The sequence below is a fragment of the Thalassophryne amazonica genome, chromosome 15 (genome assembly GCF_902500255.1).
Source record: "Thalassophryne amazonica chromosome 15, fThaAma1.1, whole genome shotgun sequence".
NCBI lineage: Eukaryota > Metazoa > Chordata > Actinopteri > Batrachoidiformes > Batrachoididae > Thalassophryne > Thalassophryne amazonica.
The window spans coordinates 67,951,358-67,978,807 of NC_047117.1; the positions used below are offsets into that span (position 1 = coordinate 67,951,358).

A 27,450-nucleotide genomic window follows, 5' to 3' on the forward strand; every position below is an offset into this window, starting at 1 on the left:
ACCTCTGTAAAGACTGATACCTCTGCCAGCTGTCAGATGATTTAACTCAAAGTGACAAACATCACATGTAGCTGCCTCCTGTTATGCAGTGACACGTAGTCCAACATCACAGCACCCCAACGTATCTCCAACACCTGTCTGCTTCCCACCCAGCGTGGGACAGCAGAGGGGACGTGAGTCTGCACCGAGTCAAAGCACGACAACGCAGTCCACTAGCCTGCAAACATGCTGCTGCCTCTGCTTTTCTTCGTCCTGCTGTCTTCTGATGTTTTTCCAGAGAAAGGTAATGTACTCGATGCACCTTGACATCTCACATTTTATTTACTTGGAAAATTGGAAAAATCCCTATCCTTTAACATTGAAGACATTTTCAAAAATTCATAACTCTATCAAAAAAGATTGAATTTCTTTCATATTTGACAGCCTTATGTAGGATGATATCCTTTATTGACTGGCTAAGTTTGATCCGGAACTGATCTGGATTGTGGATTTTTTGGACATTTGAATTTAACACTGAAAACACCATTTGGTCTACATTTGACATTATGTCTCAATTTAAAGTGCCTCAATCACTCTCATTTTTCTGTTATGGATTTACTTACACCACCAAAATTCGATGGAGGTTCCAATTTTATGCCTGTTTGTCTGTCTCCCGGTTATTAATCAGAAACCAAGAACCAAAAACCAGTGACAAATTGTGCGTAGCAAAGATAAGATTAGATTAAATTAAATTAGATAGACCCTTATTAATCCCTTGGAAAGACACCCTCAGGAAAATTGAGGTTCCAGCAGCATTGTATAGCAGTACACAGAATAAGAAGCACACAGATTATCAAAAGTGAATGTACAAAAAATATTTGCAAATATAAATATAAATGCACAAACATAAATACCAGAAATACTGCCTGCTACTGGTTTACTAGCTACTACTGTTCCTCTCCTTCCCGTCCCCTGTCTTCCTGTTACTCCTCCTCCCCCTGATTGAGGAGTTGTACAGTCTGATGGCCTGAGGGACAAAGGAGTTTTTCAGTCTGTTGGTCCTGCACTTGTGAAGGAGCAGTCTGGGGCTGAAGAGGCTCCTCTGGTTGCTGATGACGGTGTGCAGAGGGGGACTGGCATTGTCCATAATGTCCAGCAGTTTGTCCAGTGTTCTCTTCTGTGCCACCGTCACCAGAGAGTTCAGCTTCATGCTAACCACAGAGCCAGCCCGCTTGATCAGTTTGATCCTTCTTGGATGTGTTTCTCCTCCAGCACACCACAGTGTCAAAGAGGACGCTGGGTACCACAGACTGGTAGAACATCCACAGGAGTTTGCTGCAGATCTTAAATGGCCGCAGCCTTCTCAGTAAGTATAGCCTGCACTGTCCCTTCCTGTACAGGTGGTTGGTGTGGGTTGTCCAGTTTGCTGTCCAGCCACAGCCCAAGGTACTTGTAGGAATCCACAGCCTCCACCTCAGCTCCCTCGATCAGAACTGGTCGCGGACTTGGTCTGGACTTCACAAAGTTAATGACCAGCTCCTTTGTCTTTGAGATGTTGAGCTGTAGATGGTTTGTGTGGCACCAGGCAGCAAAGTCCTTCACTAGGCTCCTGTACTCCTTCTCTCTGTCATCCCTGATGCATCCAGCAATGGCTGTGTAATCTGCAAACTTCTGGATGTGACCAATGTTCTGAGAAAATTATCTGAAAAAGATTTTTAAAGAAAAAGAAGTTTTAAAAAGTGACAACACCACAAAAAACTTTGATTCAAGTGCATGAACTAAATACATAATCCTGCCATTTGATCAAATCTAATTTAGCTTATCAGAATCAGAATTGAATTTGTTGCCAAGTAAGTTCTCACAAGGAATTTGATCTGGTGTCATTGGTGCAATAAACAACAATAAAGAAAATGAAAAACTACTTCTGTAAGAAGTAAAGGAGACAAATAGACAAAACTATGTTCACTGTCAAATAAATATAAGATAGTGGAATGGGGCTGTGCAAAGGCGTGCAGATACAATGTTTCAGTGCAGGGATGAAAAGCCACTTCTAACAGGACTTTCACCTTAAATTTTTTTCCAAGGTAAAAATTTGTCATTGGAACTGGTTTATCGGAGTTATCAGCGCTACCAACCGTCCTGCTCTGGGCGGTATTTACCCCTGTGTCCCGCGTGCAGTGTGTATGGGGTGCCCATTAGTCCCGCAGTTGTGTGGGTCCGGGCATGCCCCCAGACCCCCCAAATTACGCCCACGCGCTGTTCGCGACCCATGGGTGTCCTGCATTGGTACATTCAAATGTTGGTAGGTATGTTATTTTTATTATTATTATTATTATCATAATGATTATTATTATTAATATCATTATCATAATCACCATCATTATTACTATTATTATTATTATTATTATTGTTATTATTATTATTATTATTATTAGCATAATCATTATTATTTTATTATTATTATTATTATTATTGTTGTTGTTAGCATTAATCGGTAGATCAACAGAAAGTCAAATTATATGTTAATGTTGTGTGGGCAGCCAGAAGAGGAGGTACTGCTGGCCAACGCCAGAGGGTGCCCTACCTGTTGTCGGGTTTCAGGCACCAGAGGGCGCAGTCGCCAGGTGTCACCAGGAGCCAGGAACTGACAGCTGTCAGCAATCATCATCATCATCATCCCCATAAAAGCCTGGAGGAGACACCACATCTCTGCCGAGTTATCAGCTTACCACGCAAGTAAACTTTCTCAGCCGTTTTGTGCCATTCGCACAATTCTTGCTACTGAGTTTTGCAGTCGTAACCTTTGTATACTCGCAGCTTGGAGCTGGGTTTGTGGAAGTTGGAGGGAGTTGGCGTTCCCACTCCTCACTTTCCGTTCTCAGCATTCCTGTTTTCTGGGAGTGGTGGATTTTTCCCTCAGGAAGGAACTACCTGTTTTATTAACCTGTTTTTGTTCCTGCCAGCAGTAACGGATCTGACAGCTGGAAGCAGAGGCCACCTGGGGACTCAGGACTTGGCGGCTTCGACGTACTGCAGGTCTCCGTTGGCGGTGGAACCTTGTGGGTCCTGGCTCTTCTCTGGATAGGCGTCTCCTACCCTCAGGCCTGCCCACACGTCAAATGCTGTACTTGTGATTGACTGACTAAAAGCAGTATTTGACCTGTTGTGCACATTTGCTGCAATAAATTGTATTTATTGACTTATCTATTGACCGTTCATTTACGCTCCCTGTTGTGGGTCTGTGCATTACACTTTCCCCAACAGGATAACTCGGCCAGCGTCATGGACTCCGTGGGGCACATACCATCTGTTGAACGATCAATGGAGACGCAAGGTGCACAGGCTCCAGCAGGAGGCAGATTGGGTGAGTTGCAGCGAATATTAACCACCCTCACTGCTTGGCTGGATTTGGTGACCGAGCAGAACATACTGTTCGATCGTAGGATGGAGGCTCTCACTGCTCAGGTGGAAGCGCGTGCACAGGGTGCGGCTGCAGCTCCTCCTCCTGTGGACCTGTTGCTGAACACAGACCCTCCAGTGGTCGTTCAACAACCCCCCCCCCCCGTCCCCTGAAGCATACATTAGCCCTCCGGAGCTGTACAGAGGTTGTGCTGAGACGTGCGCGGACTTCTTAATGCAGTGTTTGCTCGTCTTCGCACAACGTCCCATCATGTACGCGTCAGACTCCAGCTGGGTGACTTATGTCATTAATTTGCTTCGAGGTGAGGCACGCGCCTGGGCTACGGTGCTTTGGGAACAGAGTTCACGGCTTCTAATGACATACACTGGGTTTGTGAGGGAGTTCAGACAGGTGTTTGATCACCCGAATCGAGGCGAAACTGCTTCAAACGTGCTGCTGTCAATACGACAGGGGCGTCGGAGTGCCACTGAGTATGCAGTTGACTTCCACATCGTGGCAGCGAGGGCCGGCTGGAATGCGGTAGTGCTCCGTGCCGCCTTTGTAAATAGACTGTCTCCGGTCCTTAAGGAGCACCTGGTGGCTAAGGACGAGCCGCGGGAATTAGACGGGCTTATCAACCTCGTTATATGGTTAGACAACCGATTAAAGGAACGTCGACAGGAGCAAGACGAGGGGCGTGGCCGGGCACGAGCCGTCCCTCTTCCTTCTGGGTCCGAAAAGGTGCCTCCAAAGCCAGAGCGCTCTGCGTGACTACAGCTCCCACTGCTGATGTTGCTATGGAAACGAGCAGGGCCAAAATAAAATCAGAAAATAGACAAAGGAGGCTGGTCAGTGGGGAGTGTTTTCACTGCGGCTCGAAGGAGCACATGCAGAAAAACTGCCCCAAACGGTCAAAATGTCAACACTCGCCCTTAGAGACTGGGCTAAGGGTGGGCCATAACACACATGCGGGGAGTGCACGTAAATCCGCACGAGTCCCAGTCATGATCCTCAGTGGGGATTTAACCCTTCATGCCCCAGCACTTATCGACACGGGGTCAGAGGGGAATCTGCTGGACAGCAGATGGGCTAAGGAGGTAGGGCTCCCTCTAGTGGCCCTTCCTTCTCCAGTGAAGGTATGGGCACTAGATGGCACCCTTCTTCCATTAATCACACACCAGACACAGCCCTTAACACTGGTTGTGTCTGGGAATCACAGGAGGAGATTGTTATTTGTAACAACTTCTACCTCCAGGATTATTTTGGGCTATCCATGGATGAGTAAGCACAATCCCCGGATCGACTGGCCGTCTGGGGTTGTGGCTCAATGGAGCGAAACCTGCCACCAGGAGTGTTTAAGATCCTCGGTCCCACCCGGTGCGACTGCTAAAGAGGAGGTTCGAGTCCCTCCCAATATCACGGTGCCGGCTGAGTACCACGATCTTGCTGACATTTTCAGCAAAGATCTGGCACTCACGCTTCCCCCGCATTGACCGTATGATTGTACCATTGATTTGATCCCGGGCGCTGAGTATCCGTCCAGCAAGCTGTACAACCTCTCATGCCCCGAGCGCGAATCAATGGAGACCTACATCCAGGACTCTTTAGCCGCCGGGTTAATCCGGAACTCTTCCTCCCCGTTAGGTGCTGGTTTCTTTTTTGTGGGCAAGAAGGACAGCGGGCTCCATCCATGCATTGATTATAGAGGGCTGAACGAGATCACGGTTCACAACCGATACCCGTTGCCCCTATTGGATTCAGTGTTCACACCCCTGCATGGAGCAAAAATATTTACAAAATTGGATCTTAGGAATGCGTATCACCTGGTTCGGATCCAGAAGGGAGACGAATGGAAGACGGCATTTAACACCCCGTTAGGTCACTTTGAGTACCTGGTCATGCCGTTCGGCCTCACTAACACCCCCGCGACATTCCAAGCATTGGTAAATGATGTCTTGCGGGACTTCCTGCATCGGTTCGTCTTTGTATACCTAGATGATATTCTCATCTTCTCCCCGGATCTTGAGACTCATGTGAAGCATGTACGTCAGGTCCTGCAGCGGTTGTTGGAGAACCGGCTGTTTGTGAAGGGCGAGAAGTGCGAGTTCCACCGTACTTCTTTGTCCTTCCTGGGGTTCATTATCTCCTCCAACTCCGTCGCACCCGATCCAGCCAAGGTAGCGGCGGTGAGAGATTGGCCCCAACCGGTAAGCCGTAGGAAGCTGCAACAGTTCCTCGGCTTCGCAAATTTCTATAGGAGGTTTATCAAGGGCTATAGTCAGGTTGTTGGTCCCCTTACAGCCCTGACCTCTCCAAAAGTTCCTTTCACCTGGTCGGATCGGTGCGAAGCCGTGTTTAGGGAGTTGAAACGCCGGTTCTCTACTGCGTCAGTTCTGGTGCAGCCCGATCCTAGCCGCCAGTTTGTTGTGGAAGTTGATGCCTCTGACTCAGGGATAGGAGCAGTGCTGTCCCAGAGCGGGGAGTCCGATAAGGTTCTCCACCCCTGTGCCTATTTCTCCCGCAGGTTGACACCGGCAGAGCGGAACTATGACGTCGGCAATCGGGAGCTCCTGGCAGTGAAAGAGGCCCTGCAGGAGTGGAGACACTTGTTGGAGGGAGCTGTGGTTCCATTCACGGTTTTCACTGACCATCGGAACCTGGAGTATATTCGGACCGCTAAGCGTCTGAACCCCAGCCAAGCCCGTTGGTCTCTGTTTTTTGGATGTTTTGACTTCAGGATCACCTATCGCCCCGGGACCAAGAACCAGCGGTCAGATGCACTGTCCCGGGTGCATGAAGAGGAGGTCAAAATGGAGCTGTCGGATCCACCTGAAACCATCATTCCGGAGTCCACTATCATCACCACTCTGACGTGGGACGTGGAGAACATCGTCAGGGAGGCCCTGACACGTCACCCGGAGCCCGGCGGTGGACCACCTAACCGTTTATACGTCCCACCAGATGCTAGGACTGCAGTTTTGGACTTCTGTCACGGTTCTAAGCTCACCTGCCATCCAGGAGTGCGAAGGACCGTGGCAGTGGTCCGGCAGCAGTTCTGGTGGGCGTCAATGGAAGCCGACGTCCGGGAGTACGTCCGGGCCTGTACCGCCTGTGCCAGGGGCAAGGCAGTACATCAACCGGAGAAGGGACTCCTCCAGCCGCTGCCAGTGCCTCGTCGCCCCTGGTCCCACATCGGCCTGGACTTTGTCACAGGTCTCCCTGCGTCCCAGGGAATGACAACTATCCTGACGATAGTGGACCGGTTCTCCAAGGCGGCCCACTTCGTGGCCCTCCCAAAGCTCCCGACGGCCCAGGAGACTGCAGACCTCCTGGTCCACCACGTCGTACATCTGCATGGTATCCCTGCGAACATCGTCTCGGATCATGGTCCCCAGTTCTCCCCGCAAGTCTGGAGGAGTTTCTGTAGGGAACTGGGGGCCACCGTGAGCCTTTTGTCCGGGTACCACCCACAAACCAACGAACAAGCAGAGCGGGCCAATCAAGAGCTGGAACAGGCCTTGCGATGTGTGACCTCTGCGCACCCGACGGCCTGGAGTCAACATCTGGCCTGGATCGAGTACGCTCATAACAGCCAAGTCTCGTCTGCAACCGGCCTCTCCCCGTTTGATGCGTGTTTGGGGTACCAGCCCCCATTGTTTCCGGCTGTAGAGGGAGAGGTCGGGGTTCCCTCGGTCCAGGCCCACCTCAGGAGGTGCCGTCAGGTGTGGCGAACAGCCCGCTCTGCCCTGCTGAAAGCCCGGACGAGGGCAAAGAGCCATGCAGACCGCCGACGCGCCCCGGCCCCAGCATATCAGCCTGGGCAGGAGGTTTAGCTGTCAACAAAGAACATCCCGCTCAACACGGAGTCGCCAAAACTTATGGACAGGTATATTGGACCATTCAAGATCACCAAAATCATCAGTCCAGCCGCAGTGAAGCTGAAACTCCCAGCTTCACTGCAGATCTATCCTGTTTTCCACGTCTCCAAACTCAAACCATACCACACCTCGGACCTTTGCACCCCCGGACCAGCGCCACCTCCTGCCCGCATCATCGACGGCGAGCCTGCGTGGACAATCCGCAGGCTCCTGGATGTTTGCCGGAGGGGTCGGGGTCTCCAGTATCTGGTGGACTTGGAGGGTTACAGACCTGAAGAACGCTCCTGGGTGAAGAGGAGCTTCATCCTAGATCTGGCCCTCCTGGCCGAGTTCTACCAGCGACATCCCGACAAGCCTGGTCAGGCGCCAGGAGGCGCCCGTTGAGGGGGGGGGGTCCTGTTGTGTGGGCCGCCGAAGAGGAGGTACTGCTGACCAAGGCCAGAGGACGCCCTGCCTGTTGTCGGGTTTCAGGCACCAGAGGGCGCAGTCGCCAGGTGTCACCAGGAGCCAGGAACTGACAGCTGTCAGCAATCATCATCATCATCATCCCCATAAAAGCCTGGAGGAGACACCACATCTCTGCCGAGTTATCAGCTTACCACGCAGGTAAACTTTCTCAGCTGTTTTGTGCCGTTCACACAATTCTTGCTACTGAGTTTTGCAGTCGTAACCTTTGTATACTCGCAGCTTGGAGCTGGGTTTGTGGAAGTTGGAGGGAGTTGGCGTTCCCACTCCTCACTTTCCTTATCGCTAAGTATACTGTTGGTACTGCACGTTCTCAGTGTTCCTGTTTTCTGGGAGTGGTGGATTTTTCCCTCAGGAAGGAACTGTGATTTTTTTGCTGACTGTTTGCTGGGTGTTCACACACCCACCCTTAACCTGTTTTTGTTCCTGCCAGCAGTACCGGATCTGACAGCTGGAAGCAGAGGCCACCTGGGGACTCAGGACTTGGCGGCTTCGACGTACTGCAGGCCTCCGTTGGCGGTGGAACCTTGTGGGTCCTGGCTCTTCTCTGGATAGGCGTCTCCTACCCTCGGGCCTGCCCACACGTCACCTGTTGTACTCAAATGCTGTACTTGTGATTGACTGACTAAAAGCAGTATTTGACCTGTTGTGCACATTGTTGTATTTATTGGCTTATCTGTTGACCGTTCATTTACGCCCCCTGTTGTGGGTCCGGGCATTACACTTTCCCCAACAGTTAAAACATTTCTACACTATAAAATCGAAAATAAAATCAAAATATTATTTTAACTCAGAAATATGAGGGCTGCCTTAAAGTTTTGAGTTAAGTGAACAATATAATTTGTTCTTTGAACACAATTTTATGGTATCTTGAAGAAAATTGTGTTCAAAGAACAAATTGTTCACTTAACTTGGAATTTTAAGGCAGCTCTTTCACTCATATTTTTGAGTTGAAAAAAAAAAAATTTTTGATTTTGCATTGTATTCCAGCAAAAATCAAATGTCAGAGTTTTGTTTTCTACTACATTAAAGAAACTGTTCAGTTACAGTCACAAATCTCAATCACAGAACAAATTCTTTATGAGTGTTCTGACACCTACACGCTAAAAAATGAACCGCTGTCTCAAGCAGAAAAAGTGATGTAACAATTTTAAAAGTTATTTCACCTTAGTTATTTCAATTTTCAACTGAGTTAATGCCACAAGGCTTCCGTAGTTAAGTTAAAATAACTTTAGTTAAGTTGAAATAAGTAAAAAAAAAAAAAAAAAATCTATGCAAATTGTTGCATGATTTTTTTTTCTTGTTGAGACAATGGTTCATTTTTTAGAGTGTATAAACTGTGGCTGATGAGCATTAAGTAGTAAAATGATTAAATCAAACCTGATTTTCTGATCAATTCAGTTTATTTATACTGCAATTCAGTTGTTCCACATAACAGGTGCACAGTAAGAAAAAGTTGTGTGGCCTGCTGACTTCTTTTTAACTTTCTAAACTGCCAGAGACCATAAACAAGTACATATTTTCAAACATGAAACTGTATCATGTGTATTCATAATTTTAATTAATTCATAGATATTGTATATTTAGCATGTTTAAACATTACAGCCACATTTGAAATGCCTGTAATGTTTGTGCAGCACAGTATAAAGTTTCTAGATGGTTAATCTGTCCTGAATTGTGTCCTTTTTTGTTGTTGTTGTTTTTGGTGCTTTCCCAGTTGATGCTCTTCCCAAACTGAACGACACCAAAGCTGCCGAGGCCTTCATCGATTCTGCTGAAGTGGTGGTCGTTGGATTCCTGGAGGTCAGTCCAGAAAACAGTCCAAATGAAATGAAGGATGTTCTCGTAGTGATCGCCAACAAGCTTGAAAGCAGCGACTCTCTTACGTTAGCTTGCGTGCAGCAAACCAGACGTGGTCAGGAACATTATCCGAGAGTGAATCTGTAAGGGCGCCAAACAGACAGGAGATGTTTGAACCCTGACTGGAAGAACATTTCCTGCTGCCACACCTTTGGCAGAGTTGGTGAGGATGGAGTGTGGTTGGTTAACCCGCCGAGCCCTTTGGCCAGACTCGGTGAGCGGGGGAAGATGGCAGCCGCTCCCCAGGAAATTCTTATGTATGTGAAAACTTGTGGGATTGGCCTCATTGATGGCTCTTGTAAACAAATGCAAACACAACACAAGGAAAGATGAAGACAGGGAGAGCACGTAAGGACAGAAAATGGCGTGACGCTGAAGGCTGGAAGAGAGCAAAACGCTGCTGCTGTGACTCACAATGAAAAGACTGCAAACTAATGAAACATTTCCAGAGTGCATGCAGCGCTTTCTTAAAAATAGCCGTGATTCACCTTCCTGTGACTCACCTTCGTCTTCTTTCTCAGAATATATATAATTTCTTTCTTCTCCATCTGTTTGTCTCAGGGAGAGCAGAGCCGCGGTTATAAGAAACTGCTGGCTGCTGCTCAACAAGTAAAGACGGTTCCTGTGGCCATGTGCACTGTGAAGGAGGTGTGGGTCGACTTCAATGTCACGTCAGAATCCATCAGCCTTTTTAGAAAGGTACCTGTGCATTAAAAAAAACACACGCACAAAGCAAAACTGGAAGGTTTCTTTGCATTATGAAAGTACAGTCATCCATAAATTATTTGCAGCGCTTCACTTTTTCCACATTTTGTGATGTTACAGCCTTATTCCACAATGGAGTAAATTCATTTGTTTTCTCGTCAAAATTCTACTCACAACACCCCATAATAACAAAATGAAAAAATTTTGACTTTTTTTTTTGCAAATTTGTTAATAATAAAAAAAATTGAAGAAATCACATGTACATAGGTATTCACAGCCTTTGCTCAGTACTTTGTTGATGCACCTTTGGCAGCAACTACACCTTCAAGTGTTTTTGAATATGATGCCCCAATCATGGCGCACCTATCTTTGGGCAGGTTTGTCCATTCCTCTTTGCAGCACCTCTCAATCTCCATCAGGTTGGACGGGGAGCATCGGTGCACAGCCATATGTTGCAGCCTTATTCTAAAATGGAGTCAATTACCCCCCCACCCTCAAAATCCTACTCACAACACCCCATAATGATAACGTGATTTTTTAAAATTTTTTTGCAATATTTATTAAGAATAAAAAAACTAAGAAATCACCTGTACATAAGTATTCACGCCCTTTGCTCAAAACTTTGTTGATGCACCTTTGGCAGCAATTACAGCCTCATGTCTTCTTGAATATGATGCCACAAGCTTGGTGCACGTGTCTTTGGGCAGTTTTGCCCATTCCTCTTTGCAGCACTTCTTAAGCTCCATCAGATTGAATGGGGAGCATCGGTGCACAGCCATTTTCAGATCTCTACAGAGATGTTCAGTCTGATTCAGGTCTGGGCTGTGGCTGGGCCACTCAAGAAAATTCAGTTGTCCTGAAGCCACTCCTTTGATATCTTGGCTGTGTGCTAAAAGTCATTGTCCTGCTGAAAGATGAACCGTCACCCCAGTCTGAGGTCAAGAGCGCTCTGGAGCAGGTTTTCATCCAGGATGTCTCTGTACATTGCTGCATTCATCTTTCCCTCAATCCTGACTAGTCTTCCAGTTCCTGCGGCTGAAAAACATCCCCACAGCATGATGCTGCCACCACCATTCTTTACTGTAGGGGTGGTGCCTGGTTTCCTCCAAACATGATGCGTAGCAGTCACATCATCAGACCAGAGAATTTTGTTTCTTATTGTCTGAGAGTCCTTCAGGTGCCTTTTGGCAAACTCTAGATAGGCTGCCAGTGCCTTTTACTACAGAGAGGCTTCTGTCTGGCCACTCAACCATACAGACCTGATTGATGGATTGCTACAGAGATGGTTGTGCTTCTGGAAGGTTCTCCTCTCTCCACAGAGGAATACTGGAGTTCTGACAGAGTGACCATCAAGTTCTTGGTCACCTCCCTGACTAAGGCCCTTCTCCCCCGATCACTCAGTTTAGACGGGCGGCCAGCTCTTGGAAGAATCCTGGTGGATCCCAACTTCTTCCATTTATGGATGGTGGAGGCCACTGTGCTCACTGGGACCTTCAAAGCAGCAGAAATGTTTCTGTACCCTTCCCCAGATTTGTTCCTTGAGACAATCCTGTCTCGGAGGTCTACAGACAATTCCTTTGACTTCCTGCTTGGTTTGTGCTCTGACATGCACTGTCAACTGTGGGACCTTATATATGTAGACAAGTGTGTGTCTTTCCAAATCATGTCCTATTGGCTAAATTTACCCCAGGTGGACTCCAATTAAAGTGTAGACAAATCTCAAGGATGATCAGTGGAAACAGGATGCACATGAACTCAGTTTTGAGCTTCATGGTAAAGACTGTGAATACTTGAAGAGTTCAGATACAAAACCCAGTAAGTATTCTTCTCTTTAAATGGAGAAAAATGTAGTTGAAAATGGAGATTTAAAGGAAACCATTTTCAGAAATGCACAGACTTTCATCAATAAAATGAAAACAGTTTGTTCAAATTCTTTGATATTTTGCACACTGATGGTCCTCATGACAGCCAAGTACATGTTGGCCTCAACTAAAAATTTATGGTTTTGGAGATACTGGGCTTTGCATCCGAACTCTTCACTTATATACATGTGATTTCATTTGTTTGTTTCACATTGTTATTATGGGGTATTGTGTGTAGGATTTTGAGGAAAAAAATTAATTTCATCCATTTTGGAATGAGGTTGTAACATAAAAAATGTGGAAAAGGTGAAGCGCTGTGAATACTTTCTGGATACACTGTAACAGACCGTGTGTGTGTGTGTGTGTGTGTGTGTGTCCATTTAGGCTGATAACTCCAGAGAGGACCTCATTCTCAGTCAGACTAAGAAACTGAAAACCGACGGCCTTGTAAACTTTTTTGTCATCAATGAAATCCGTTACATCACAGAATACAACCAAGTGGTAGATTTATCTATCTATCTATCTATCTATCTATCTATCTATCTATCTATCTATCTATCTATCTATCTATCTGTCTGTCTGTCTATAAAATCGTATAATCAGTATGTCAATATTATTGTTTTTTTCCACTGTGTTTACTTTCTTGTCAGACAGCAGTAGGTTTGTTCAATTCGGAGGTGAAGGCACACCTCCTGCTCTTTGCCAACGAGGGGAGCAAAGAATACACTGAGCTCAGGGACCGACTCAGAGATCTGGCCCCAGAGTTCACAGGCAAGGTAAGGGGGGGGGGGGGGGGTTAGATTAATAACCTAACCACTAAACAACAGTTTTGTGTCTGGTGGCCCTGGAATGCAAAATACGCCAACACTGGCCAAAATCATTAACAAAACACAAAATGATATTTTCAGAAAACAGTCAACATACTTAAAATTGCAACGGTGATGAAGAAAAATTTAATTTCAGCTACACGTCACAAAACTCAATAAAATTTATATTAACCTAAACTCAAAGAAAAAATCTGCTGTGTCTTGATCTCACAACATATTGATGGATGAATAAATAAATGAAGATGTGGTGTAAAAACTTTTATTTTTAATTTATTATTTTTTTTTTTGCATTTTCTGTTTTTTATCTAAGATCTTTGATGACTTTCTGAAGTAATTTTGTATGTTCAGATTTAATCCCCTGCCTCCCAAAAAAGCTGTTGTGTTTTTCCATTTTATTTATGCCTTTCCCTCAGTGTTTTGATTTGCACTTCAGGACCACCATTTAGCACCTTCGCATATTGTGATGTTGGATATTGAAATAAAATAAACTGATTTCCAAACTCTTAAGTGGATTCATGACATGTAAACAAATTGTTACAGTTTTTGGTTGTGCTGATTAATGGCGAGGTAAAGTACAACTCCCGATCACTGGAATACTTCGGCCTCAAGTCTGCTGACCTCCCGCGGGTCGGCATCTACGACGGCAACTCTGACATGAAGTGGCTCCTGCCTGAGGGAGAGATTTCTACTGAGCGAGTTCGGGAATTCTGCCAGTCCTTCTTACGAGGAGAGCTAAAGGTGAGCAGATGCTCTGATTTATTGCATCAGTAATCAGTAAATGTGTAATCCAGGATCACATACTTGAGAGTTGCTTTGGGGCCCTATTTTGACTTTTGAATAAAATGAGCAAGCTGATGGCATTTCAAGCAGATTTCTCCCAAACAAACAACTTAACTTTTTTTTTTTTTTTTTTTTTTACATCCTCAGTCATATTGCTATGGAAGCCCATTTCTGCCACCCCCCCCCCAAAAAATTAAAAAAAATCCAGATTACTAAATCATAATTATGAGTTTTTATCTCATAATTATGACTTTTTTGTCTCGTAATTATTACTTTTTTAATCCTGTAATTGTGACTTTTGATCTCATAATTACAACTTTTGATCTCATAATTATTACTTTTGATCTTGTAATTATGATTTTTTATTTCATAATTACGACTTTTTATCTCATAATTATTACTTTTTTCTCGTAATTATTACTTTTTTATCCTGCAATTATGACTTTTTATCTCATAATTACAACTTTTTATCTCATAATTACAACTTTTTGTCTCATTATTATTACTTTTTGTCTCGTAATTACTTTTTTATTCCTGTAATTATGACTTTTTTATCTCATAATTATTACTTTTTGTCTCGTAATTATTACTTTTTTAATCATGAAATTATGACTTTTTATCTCATAATTACAACTTTTTTATCTCGTAATTATTACTTTTTTATCCTGCAATTATGACTTTTTTTTATCTCATAATTACTTTTTATCTCATAATTATTACTTTTTGTCTCATAATTATTATTTTTTAAATCCTGTAATTATGACTTTTTATCACATAATTACAACTTTTTTATCTCATAATTCTGACTTTTTTGTCTCTTAATTATTACTTTTTTAATCTTGTAATTATGACTTTTTATCTCAAAATTACAACTTTTTATCTCTTAATTATGATTTAGTAATCTGGATTTTTTTTTGGGGGGGGGGGGGGTGGCGGAAATGGGCTTCCACATATTGCAACCAGTCTTCTCTGTATAAAATCCTCAGATCTCTAAAGCTAAGCAGTGTGGGGCCTGGTTAGTACTTGGATGGGAGACCTCTTCAGAACACCAGGGTCTGTGTGTTTCTCCAAGTAAAACTGGAGTTGCGTTGGGAAGGGCATCCGGCATAAAACTTGTACCAAATACCAATGCAGATCTGGCTATATGCGCTGTGGCGACCCTGAACAAACGGACCCAGCCAAAAGGACAACAACAACAACCTCAGTCATATTAAAACACCATGAGCAACCCAGTCTCTGAAAGCCCTATCTTTCCTTACCTTTGACAGATTGGATCATACAAAAAAATGTCAGTTTTCCAATAATTGCTGAAATTGAAAGACAAAATGCACCTGCATTACAGCTCTAAAATAACTCAAACTACATTTGGTCATATCTTGATATTGAAGTGTCATTAACATGTTATGACTCCTAATGAAGTACTGCTCTGGGTCCCACTGCACTACAAGGTGTATTTGAAGATTAAATACATGTATCGCTGGCAATATTTTACAATTTCTGTTGGGACTTGTACTGTAAACCTCTGCTGAAGATTCAGAGTCAGTGTTCAATAAAGTTTTTTTTTTTAAGCTATACTTTAGCTGGTTGGTTTGGCTAATAATGAACAAATATCACCTATTGGCGAGTTTACAATAGAGACCTGTAACATGCTGTATTTTATGTTGTACCTGTGTTATATGTTCTCATCTTCGACTGTTGAGAGACTACCAATGAATGGGAATGTGTTATATGTACTTTCTCGATTTTGGTTTTATTCTATTGTTTTCTATTCTGTGTTAATTATGCAATTAATAAAAACATTTTTCAAAAAAAAGACTGTGACATCAGCAGGAAACAAAAATGATTGAAGTTAACATCAAAGAGTGGTGCAAGGACAATATAAAATATTTTATGTGATAAAATACAGCAACATGGCTGTAATTATTTATTTGTTATACCAGAAACAAACTCATGATGACAAAATTGGTTGTTGGCATTTTTCTGAATTATTTTAAGCATACAGCAGATATTTGTGACAGTGTTGTACTGGCTTGATGCTTGGTCTTGTTCTTAAGACACCTTAAAGCCCTTTTCCCCCCAGGATTTGGAAATCAAGAAAACCTTTCTAAGGCATATGGAATTTTGTTAGTTTTAAATATAATTTATGTATGTAAGCAATCTTTACAATACAGAATGCTACCTTTACTGCACTCTTAAAAAAGGAACTGCTGTCTCAAAGAGAAAAATTGTAAGAATTTGCATGGATTTTTTTTTTTTTTTTGGAATGAGCTTCCCTGTGCCCTTTGTTCTCTGGACTGTATAGATACTTTTAGAAGGCAACTAAAGACGCATTTCTTTAAGTTAGCTTTTTAGCCTAATATTGTATTTTATTGTTTTCGTATCATCAATCAATCAACTTTTTTCTTATATAGCGCCAAATCACAACAAACAGTTGCCCCAAGGCGCTCCATATTGTAAGGCAAGGCCATACAATAATTATGAAAAACCCCAACGGTCAAAACGACCCCCTATGAGCAAGCACTTGGCCACAGTGGGAAGGAAAAACTCCCTTTTAACAGGAAGAAACCTCCAGCAGAACCAGGCTCAGGGAGGGGCAGTCTTCTGCTGAGACTGGTTGGGGCTGAGGGAAAAAACCAGGAAAAAGACCTGCTGTGAAGGGGGGCAGAGATCGATCACTAATGATTAAATGCAGAGTGATGCATACGGAGCAAAAAGAGAAAGAAACAGTGCATCATGGGAACCCCCCCACAATCTACGTCTAAAGCAGCATAACCAAGGGATGGTCCAGGGTCACCCGATCCAGCCCTAACTATAAGCCTTAGCGAAAAGGAAAGTTTTAAGCCTAATCTTAAAAGTAGAGAGGGTATCTGTCTCCCTGATCTGAATTGGGAGCTGGTTCCACAGGAGAGGAGCCTGAAAGCTGAAGGCTCTGCCTCCCATTCTACTCTTACAAACCCTAGGAACTACAAGTAAGCCCGCAGTCTGAGAGCGAAGCGCTCTAATGGGGTAATATGGTACTACGAGGTCCCTAAGATAAGATGGGACCTGATTATTCAAAACCTTATAAGTAAGAAGAAGAATTTTAAATTCTATTCTAGAATTAACAGGAAGCCAATGAAGAGAGGCCAACACGGGTGAGATATGCTCTCTCCTGCTAGTCCCCGTCAGTACTCTAGCTGCAGCATTCTGAACCAACTGAAGGCTTTTTAGGGAACTTTTAGGACAACCTGATAATAATGAATTACAATAGTCCAGCCTAGAGGAAATAAATGCATGAATTAGTTTTTCAGCATCACTCTGAGACAAGACCTTTCTGATTTTAGAGATATTGCATAAATGCAAAAAGGCAGTCCTACATATTTGTTTAATATGCGCTTTGAATGACATATCCTGATCAAAAATGACTCCAAGATTTCTCACAGTATTACTAGAGATCAGGGAAATGCCATCCAGAGTAACGATCTGGTTAGACACCATGCTTCTAAGATTTGTGGGGCCAAGTACAATAACTTCAGTTTTATCTGAGTTTAAAAGCAGGAAATTAGAGGTCATCCATGTCTTTATGTCTGTAAGACAATCCTGCAGTTTAGCTAATTGGTGTGTATCCTCTGGCTTCATGGATAGATAAAGCTGGGTATCATCTGCGTAACAATGAAAATTTAAGCAATACCATCTAATAATACTGCCTAAGGGAAGCATGTATAAAGTGAATAAAATTGGTCCTAGCACAGAACCTTGTGGAACTCCATAATTAACTTTAGTCTGTGAAGAAGATTCCCCATTTACATGAACAAACTGTAATCTATTAGACAAATATGATTCAAACCACCGCAGCGCAGTGCCTTTAATACCTATGACATGCTCTAATCTCTGTAATAAATTTTTATGGTCAACAGTATCAAAAGCAGCACTGAGGTCCAACAGAACAAGCACAGAGATAAGTCCACTGTCCGAAGCCATAAGAAGATCATTTGTAACCTTCACTAATGCTGTTTCTGTACTATGATGAATTCTAAAACCTGACTGAAACTCTTCAAATAGACCATTCCTCTGCAGGTGATCAGTTAGCTGTTTTACAACTACCCTCTCAAGAATCTTTGAGAGAAAAGGAAGGTTGGAGATTGGCCTATAATTAGCTAAGATAGCTGGGTCAAGTGATGGCTTTTTAAGTAATGGTTTAATTACTGCCACCTTAAAGGCCTGTGGTACATAACCAACTAACAAAGATAGATTGATCATATTTAAGATTGAAGCATTAAATAATGGTAGGACTTCCTTGAGCAGCCTGGCAGGAATGGGGTCTAATAAACATGTTGATGGTTTGGATGAAGTAACTAATGAAAATAACTCAGACAGAACAATCGGAGAGAAAGAGTCTAACCAAATACCGGCATCACTGAAAGCAGCCAAAGATAACGATACATCTTTGGGATGGTTATGAGTCATTTTTTCTCTAATAGTCAAAATTTTGTTAGCAAAGAAAGTCATGAAGTCATTACTAGTTAAAGTTAATGGAATACTCAGCTCAATAGAGCTCTGACTCTTTGTTAGCCTGGCTACAGTGCTGAAAAGAAACCTGAGGTTTTTCTTATTTTCTTCAATTAGTGATGAGTAGAAAGATGTCCTAGCTTTACGGAGGGCTTTTTTATAGAGCAACAAACTCTTTTTCCAGGCTAAGTGAAGATCTTCTAAATTAGTGAGACGCCATTTCCTCTCCAACTTACGGGTTATCTGCTTTAAGCTACGAGTTTGTGAGTTATACCACGGAGTCAGACACTTCTGATTTAAAGCTCTCTTTTTCAGAGGAGCTACAGCATCCAAAGTTGTCTTCAAAGAGGATGTAAAACTATTGACGAGATACTCTAACTCCCTTACAGAGTTTAGGTAGCTACTACTGTGTTGGTATATGACATTAGAGAACATAAAGAAGGAATCATATCCTTAAACCTAGTTACAGCACTTTCTGAAAGACTTCTAGTGTAATGAAACTTATTCCCCACTGCAGGGTAGTCCATCAGGGTAAATGTAAATGTTATTAAAAAATGATCAGACAGAAGGGAGTTTTCAGGGAATACTGTTAAGTCTTCTATTTCCATACCATAAGTCAGAACAAGATCTAAGATATGATTAAAGTGGTGGGTGGACTCATTTATTTTTTGAGCAAAGCCGATAGAGTCTAATAATAGATTAAATGCAGTGTTGAGGCTGTCATTCTCAGCATCTGTGTGGATGTTAAAATCGCCCACTATAATTATCTTATCTGAGCTAAGCACTAAGTCAGACAAAAGGTCTGAAAATTCACAGAGAAACTCACAGTAACGACCAGGTGGACGATAGATAATAACAAATAAAACTGGTTTTTGGGACTTCCAATTTGGATGGACAAGACTAAGAGACAAGCTTTCAAATGAATTAAAGCTCTGTCTAGGTTTTGATTAATTAATAAGCTGGAATGGAAGATTGCTGCTAATCCTCCGCCCCGGCCCGTGCTACGAGCATTCTGACAGTTAGTGTGACTCGGGGGTGTTGACTCATTTAAACTAACATATTCATCCTGCTGTAACCAGGTTTCTGTTAGGCAGAATAAATCAATACGTTGATCAATTATTATATCATTTACCAACAGGGACTTAGAAGAGAGAGACCTAATGTTTAATAGACCACATTTAACTGTTTTAGTCTGTGGTGCAGTTGAAGGTGCTATATTATTTTTTCTTTTTGAATTTTTATGCTTAAATAGATTTTTGCTGGTTATTGGTGGTCTGGGAGCAGGCACCGTCTCTACGGGGATGGGGTAATGAGGGGATGGCAGGGGGAGAGAAGCTGCAGAGAGGTGTATAAGACCACAGCTCTGCCTCCTGGTCCCAACGCTGGACAGTCACAGTTTGGAGGATCCAAGAAAATTGGCCAGATTTCTAGAAATGAGAGCTGCTCCATCTAAAGTGGGATGGATGCCGTCTCTCCTAACAAGACCAGGTTTTCCCCGGAAGCTTTGCCAATTATCAATGAAGCCCCTCATTTTTTGGACACCACTCAGACAGACAGCAATTCAAGGAGAACATGCGGCTAAACATGTCACTCCCGGTCTGATTGGGGAGGGGCCCAGAGAAAACAACAGAGTCCGACACATTGTTTTTGCAAAGTTACACACCGATTTAATGTTAATTTTAGTGACCTCCGATTGGCGTAACCGAGTGTCATTACTGCCGACGTGAATTACAATCTTACCAAATTTACGCTTAGCCTTAGCCAGCAATTTCAAATTTCCTTCAATGTCGCCTGCTCTGGCCCCCGGAAGACAATTGACTATGGTTGCTGGTGTCGCTAACTTCACATTTCTCAAAACAGAGTCGCCAATAACCAGAGTTTGATCCTCGGCGAGTGTATCGTCGAGTGGGGAAAAACGGTTAGAGATGTGAACGGGTTGACGGTGTACACGGGGCTTCTGTTTAGGGCTACGCTTCCTCCTCACAGTCACCCAGTCAGCCTGCTTTCCCGACTGCCCGGGATCTGCCAGGGGGGACCTAACGGCGGCTAAGCTACCTTGGTCCGCACCGACTACAGGGGCCTGGCTAGCTGTAGAATTTTCCACGGTGCGGAGCCGAGTCTCCAATTCGCCCAGCCTGGCCTCCAAAGCTACGAATAAGCTGCACTTATTACAAGTACCATTACTGCTAAAGGAGGCCGAGGAATAACTAAACATTTCACACCCAGAGCAGAAAAGTACGGGAGAGACAGGAGAAGCCGCCATGCTAAATCGGCTAAGAGCTAGTAGCTACGCAACCTAGCGGATTCCTAAAAACACACAAAGTGAATAATGTGTAAATAATTTAGAGGTGATTCAGCAGAAGGAGTGCCCCAATCAAGGCACCAAACAGGCCATGAAGCAGCACAGGCAACGCACGACAACGGTGCTAAAATAAAATAAAAATCGACTAAACACGCTGTGGAGCAGCACAGATAATGCACGACAACAGTGCTAAAAAAAAAAAAAAAAAACGAAAGCGTTAGCAAGCTAGTTAGCTTGCCAACGCTGATGAAAGTTAGCTGATAAAAGTGCTCCGTCGAAAAAAGTAAAAAAGTCTTGGAAAAAGACTGTTAATTCAAGTCCAAAGCAGCAGGTAGCAGTCTCTGTGTAAACAGTCCCAACAGATGTTATGTATGTTATTTTTAGATTATTTTTGTATGCCATGTGCAGCATTTTGTGACCCTGGTCTGTGAAAGGCGCTTTATAAATAAAACTTACTTGCTTACTTACTTTTTAAAGTTATTTCAACTTTCAACTGAGTGAATACCACAAGACGTCTCTTGTTAAGTTGAAATAACTTTAGTTAAGTTGAAATAACTTTAAGAAATCTATGCAAATTGTTGCATCAATTTTCTTGTTGAGACAGCGGCTCATTTTTTAGAGTGTGGGAATAACCAGTGGGAGGTGATGGTCTAGTGGTTAAAGTGGTGGGTTCAAATCCTGAGGATCTCTGTTTTGTTGACTTAGACCAGAAAATCACTAAGATCCCTCTGGCCGGGACCTCAATCCATAAGTCAGTCCTAGTGTGCAGTTGAGTGCCTCGCACGACGCTGGTGTGTGTGTGGAAAATAAGCAAAAATAAGTGTTTCTATACTTCAGTTTAATGTGCCACACACAATAAATAAATAAGTAAAACATATTCTTTGCACTAATTTGTTCCACTACATCTTTTTAAAACTTATAATAATTTTGATTTCATGACATAAAAAAAAATTATAATCTGTTAAAGTCCTGTGGTGTGCAGATGTTTCTCTCCACTGTAAATTAAATAGAAATTATTCACCTGCCATCTCAGTTACATTCATCTAATCATCTAATTCATTTAATTATTACCCTTTTTATGTGGAATAAATCCAACATTGGAATTTGTATTTTTGATTTGATTGCATAAAAATCCATAAAAGCGTTGTTTTGTGCCATTTTTTTTTTACTGCCCATTGCAAATTAAGTAGTTGTTATTCACATGACATAATTGCTGACATATTATTTGCTGAAAATAACTTAAAATTACTGGTGAATAGTTGCTGAATATTGCAATGATTGCTGTTCATTCTGTTGTAGGTATTTGTCACGTGTAAAAACACAAAAAGATGAATAATATCAGCAACAGTGTCATAACCTTTGCACTTTTTCTGTTACATTTTACTTTTTATCTTTTATACATTTCCATTTTCCAGGAGGTGCATCAGGCCGGAGAAACAGCCAAAACAGAGCTGTAGGACTTCAAGAGCAAGTGTGAGCAAATCATTAACAAATATTAAATAAAAAAAAAAGGAAATGTTAGAACTTTTTTGTGTGGTATCTGTCTGCTTTAATGAGGAAAAACTTTGATGCCTACAATTTATTTTCTAGTAAAAATAAAACCAAAGCACACGTTTGCATGTGTGCCCTCTGAGCTTCCCGCCGTGTTACGTTTGGTCTGTTTATACGAGTGTGAGTCTGTCTGCGGTGTGGAGAGGTGACCGCATGTGTTACTGTCAGAACCACAGGACACGAAACTCAGAGGAACTAAGAGAGTGCAGACAGTAACCTTGTGCACCATAGACAGCCGGAAGTCAGGGGTTAGTGGTCAAGTTTCTCACGATTTGGAAATAAAGTGCGTCAACATTAATTCCATATAAAATAAAATGAACTACGCGAGAAGAACTGACTGAAAGAACAACATTTATTTGCAGTTTAAAGATAATCCCCTGTGCAATAAATGTCTACAAAATAAAATAAAAAACCCAACATAAAACAGATGAGCTGTAAGCATCCAAAGTGAAAAAAGTTTTTGTTCTGAAACAAAATTTTGTATCAAAACAAGAAGGAAAGTTTATGTCTCAGTCTGGGATCAGTATAATTAGTTCTGTTGTACTGCCAAGCGGATGAATTCACTGGAATTAAAAGACTCACTCTGGCAGGTGAATATTCCCCAGAGTCCAGATGGAAATGTGCAGTATGTGTCATTTGCCATTTAAGTGTGTATTTAGCTGAGACGATCCACAGATGAGACAGAGTTACGTATCAGGCTGGTGATATGAAAAACAAAGTCGGTTCCTGATTTAAGTAATATTGCACATAAGTATTGGGCCGCTTGGTCTTTCACACATTTGAATTTGTTTATGACATTTTAAATACAAAAAGTAAATCAGGCTTCTCAATATAAAAAATTCTAAAATTATCTTCCTTAAACTCAAACTTAAAGCAAATCTCTACAACTTGATATAAGTTTATTAAAAATATAAAAGCCAAGATGATGGATTGTATAAGTAATGGAACGCTTTGGTATGTCGTTGTTGTCCATTTGGCTGCTCCCGTATTGTTTGGGGTCACCACAGCAGATATAGCCAGATCCGCATCGGTATTTGGCACAGGTTTTACGCCGGATGCCCTTCCTGACACAACTCCAGTTTTACCTGGAGAAACATACACAGCCGCTGGTGTTCCGAAGAGGTCTCCCATCCAAGTACTAACCAGATCCTGCACTGCTTAGCTTCTAAGATCTGACGGGATCAGGCTGACACAGAGCAGACCGGCTGCAATGGAACGCTTTGGTATAATACCTGTAAATAATCAGTTTTATTGCCAGTTTTCTTCAGACAAATCAGGGGATTGATACATGAACATTTCCAAGTCGCTGAATATGTATTGGACTTTGTTTACATCAGTTATAATGAAATACAAACCAAAAGAAATCTTTCACCAAAACATCAAATCTAAGGTTGCATCTCAGAATTACCTTCTGGCAAACTGTAGCTGGACTACAGACACTTTCTTTGACTTCATGCTTGGTTTGTGCTCTGATATGCACGTCAACTACATGTCAACTGTCAACCCACTTATGGCAGGTCGTGGAACTGGGGAACGAAAAGTACATTAATCTATGGGTTTGTGACGGGGTTACGACAATGAGGCACTTTTCATAATGGGGGCATGAATTCATTCTGTGACGGAGGCCACAAAATATGGGGAGAAAGGGGTGGGGTCTGGGGGAGCAACAGTTAACGTTGGGGGAGGGGAAGATTCTAAATAGCAAAATAGCAAAATAAAAAAGGGCAACGAAACGCGGGCGCTAAAGGTGATGGGGGCATGAAAAAAAAACAAAATGTGAGACCAGCCTGCAGTTGTGGGACCTTATATGTAGGCAGGTGTGTCCCTTTACAAATCATGTCCAGTCAACTGAACTGACTCCAGGTGGACTCCAGTGAGGCTGCAGAAACATCTCAAGGATGATTAGTGGAAAAAGGATGTACCTGAGCTCAATTTTGAGCTTCATGGCAAAGGCTGTGAATACTTGTGTACATGTGATTTGCAAATATCAAAACTTTTTTCATATTGTCATTATGGGGTATTGTCTGTAGAATTCTGAGGCAAAAAATTAATTTAATCCATTTTGGAATAACACTAACATAAAAAAAATGTGGAAAAAGTGCAGTGCGCTGAATACTTTCTGGATGCATTGTATTTATATTTTGGAGTAGTTTGGTCAAAGGTCAAGCCCAATGAAAACACAATTTGAATAAGACTTTTTTTTCATTATTTATTTTTGTTTGGTTTTTGTTTGTTTTTTATTCATTTATTTATTCATTTATAGGGTGTGAATACTAATGTACGTGTGATTTCTTAGGTTTTTATTATTATTTTTAATAAATTTGCAAAAATCTAAAAAAAAGCTTTTTTACAATGTCATTATGGGGTATTGTGTATACAATTTTTAGGAAAAAAAATTAATTTCATCCATTCTGGAATAAGGCTGCAACATAAAAACAAAAAAATGTGGAAAAAGTGAAAGACTGTGAATACTTTCTGGATGCACCAAAAATCTCTCTGTATACGAAGTTAACTAAATATAAAGATAACAAAACTCTCACTATATGTAAAGCTAACTAAATATGAAGACAACAAAAATCTTATTGTATATAAAGTTAACTAAATATAAAAATAAAAATCTCCCTGTGTATAAAACAAACTAAATATGAAGATAACACAAATGTCATTGTATGTAAACCTAACTAAATCTAAAAATAAAAATCTCCCTGTGTATAACACAAACTAAATATGAAGATAACATAAATATCATTGTATGCAAACCTAACTAAATATAAAAATAAAAATCTCCCTGGTATAAAGCTAAATATGAGACAACAAAAATCTCACTGTATATAAAGCTAATTAAATAGAACTATAACATATATAAAGTATATAAAGCTAACTAAATATAAATTTGAATTCTTGCACTGTGCTTTTGATGTGATGTAGAACCAGCTGGAGAAATTCAAACTAATCTTGAATGCAGAAAAATCCAAAATAATGTTTTTCTCGAAATCATCTGTTTCTTTGGAGAACATACCATCAATCAAAACTGCCTGAGGTTAGCTAATAACCCTAATTTCTCCAGAAATATTAGTCCTATCAACTTTCCATTTTTTCGGCATTTATCCTTGACCTAAAATACATAAGCATACCAAATGGCAAATGTCAGCTGTCCCCAGTTTCTCCGTGATTGAAGCCATACACACACACACATGCATGCATGCACACACAGAGGCCACTTAACTAATAATATAGTTATAGACAGTCCAAATTTTGACATTCTGATGACAAGGACTTTGACCTTTGCCAAAAAAAAAAAAACCCTTGGAGGACAATTACAGGGCTGACCTTCATATGCTGCTCTGTGCACACCTGATCCCATCAGGTCTCAGAAGCGAAGCAGAGTAAGTCTTGATTCGTACTTGGCTGAGATTCTGCTTGGGAACACCACGTGCTTCACACGTTTCTCCCTGTAGACCTGGAACTGTGTCAAGAAAGGTATCCAGAGTAAAAAAAAAAGAAGGCCAAATCCCAGTGCAGAGCTCTGAGCTCTGCTGTTGTGACCATGAGTTACTGGGGTAGCCAAAACCAAAATGATTTGTAAAAATAAAACTCAGTCATTTGACAAATTCTGCAAATGCTGTTTTTTTATTAAATCCATGTCTATTTTGTAATGTATTGGCTCGACAGAGACTATATAAACCCATGAACTCTAAGATCTGAAGCAGGAATAAAAATAAGGATCATTCCTGAACGTCTCGATTACCACAGGACTCATGCGCCAATTGACTTCGGTGCCAAGGTGCAACAACAACAAAAGGAACTGATCCAACTCAAAAAATCCCCTAGACACTGAGTCCTACACAGTCTGGGATTTTATGACAATTGTTTTCTCCAACTGTGTCCCCCTGAAATGCATCTACAAAAGTGGACTCTGGACCAGACATTGAAATTACATGTCAGCCGGTCCAAGACAAATCCCCGACACCAGGAATAACATGAGGCTACGATAGAAGGACGGCGAGGTCAACCTGCAGTCTTTGCAACCACTTTCTCACTATATGTTGGGCGAAGCTGTTTTGCACCTCTCTAACATATGTGTCATTTAATATGTGTGCATGCATGTATTGTTATATATGTTCTTTGGACATTTTAGGGGCCATTTCATGAAGTCAAATAACTATTTTGATGGTAAACCACAGCTGAGCCTAGACCACATCACACCGAGATATGGGTCCAAATGCATGTCGCTGTGCATTCAGTCGAGGTTTTACTATATTTAGGGATGAATATGCTGAAATATATCAATTGATGACATATACAACTGGGCTGTTGGTTGGACTTGGCAGGAGAAGGCCTTGTCTTGCCTGAATCTGGCTGGGTCTGAGCGGTGATGGATCTCGAAATAGTGACTGACTGTGGTTCTCGTGGGACAGTGCAGCATTCTAATTAAGCTCTGTTGCATAATGAGTCTCGCTGCTGTTCCATGTCACTCAATTAGTAGCTTGTGGTCAACCCAGGCTATAGTTTAGGGTTTGTGGGGGTGGGAGATCACATCTAGGACAAATAGTTTCATAACAGCAATAGCAGAACTGGCAACCTGCTATGAGTGTCCCTTATTGAAATCCAATCATATTTTCAAAGCACATTTCATAAACGTCAGTAACACTACCACTTATTTTATTTATAAGCCAGTGATGAAGGGTGATGACCGAATGGAATTTAGAAGGGAAAGGCCGGCACTGGTAAACAAGGGCTGCTCCGAGACTCTGCAGATTGTAATTAGTATATCCGTGCACGTCATATAACTATGTGGCAACCAAATACAATAGTGTCTCATCCTTTAACGTAAGACAATGCTGCTATTTATGTGATATTTATGAATGAATTAAGACGTGGATGTAAATCTGTGTTGACACAGCATCCAGCATATACATTACATTACATTCTGAATATAGGGGGCTTGAGGGGCTAAGTTCCCAGATAACGAGTGCTAAACTGCTTGTGGGTGATTTACTAAGCGTAAATGTGCAGTTGATAGCAGGTAGTAATGTGATGTAGACAGAAGTATGTAAAAGGATTTTTCATGTTAATGGCCGTAAGCACAAAATGAAATTAAATCAGCTTTGTATGTTACATTACTGGACGTGGGTGCAAGGTACCTCTGTATCCAGATCTACTATACATGAACGACAAGTGAGTATTGGAAAGCATATTTTATCAATTTATCTAATGCTGTCTATATTACATTTACTGTCATTACAGTGATTGTTTAATCTGTTTTTAAAACTGGTTACATTTGGTGCTATTGCTACATCCTCTCACAGACTGTTCCATGTGTCCACCACTCACTGTAAACAATAATTTCCTC

At 42.0% G+C, this 27,450-nt stretch overlaps 1 protein-coding gene across 2 annotated transcripts; it reads left to right on the plus strand.

Moving 5' to 3' along the window:
* LOC117526152 (endoplasmic reticulum resident protein 27) lies at positions 1-22,070 on the plus strand. Of its 2 annotated transcripts, XM_034188183.1 has the most exons (8): positions 1-283; positions 1,546-1,548; positions 9,440-9,525; positions 10,144-10,281; positions 12,534-12,650; positions 12,800-12,925; positions 13,517-13,714; positions 21,962-22,070. In XM_034188183.1, exons 1-8 carry the CDS (start codon positions 226-228, stop codon positions 22,001-22,003), a joined length of 768 nt encoding a protein of 255 aa, XP_034044074.1. In that variant the 5' UTR covers positions 1-225; the 3' UTR covers positions 22,004-22,070. The 2 variants fall into 2 exon arrangements, with proteins under 2 accessions (XP_034044074.1, XP_034044075.1); XM_034188184.1 differs by lacking the exon at positions 1,546-1,548.
* The last annotated feature ends 5,380 nt before the right edge of the window (positions 22,071-27,450 follow it).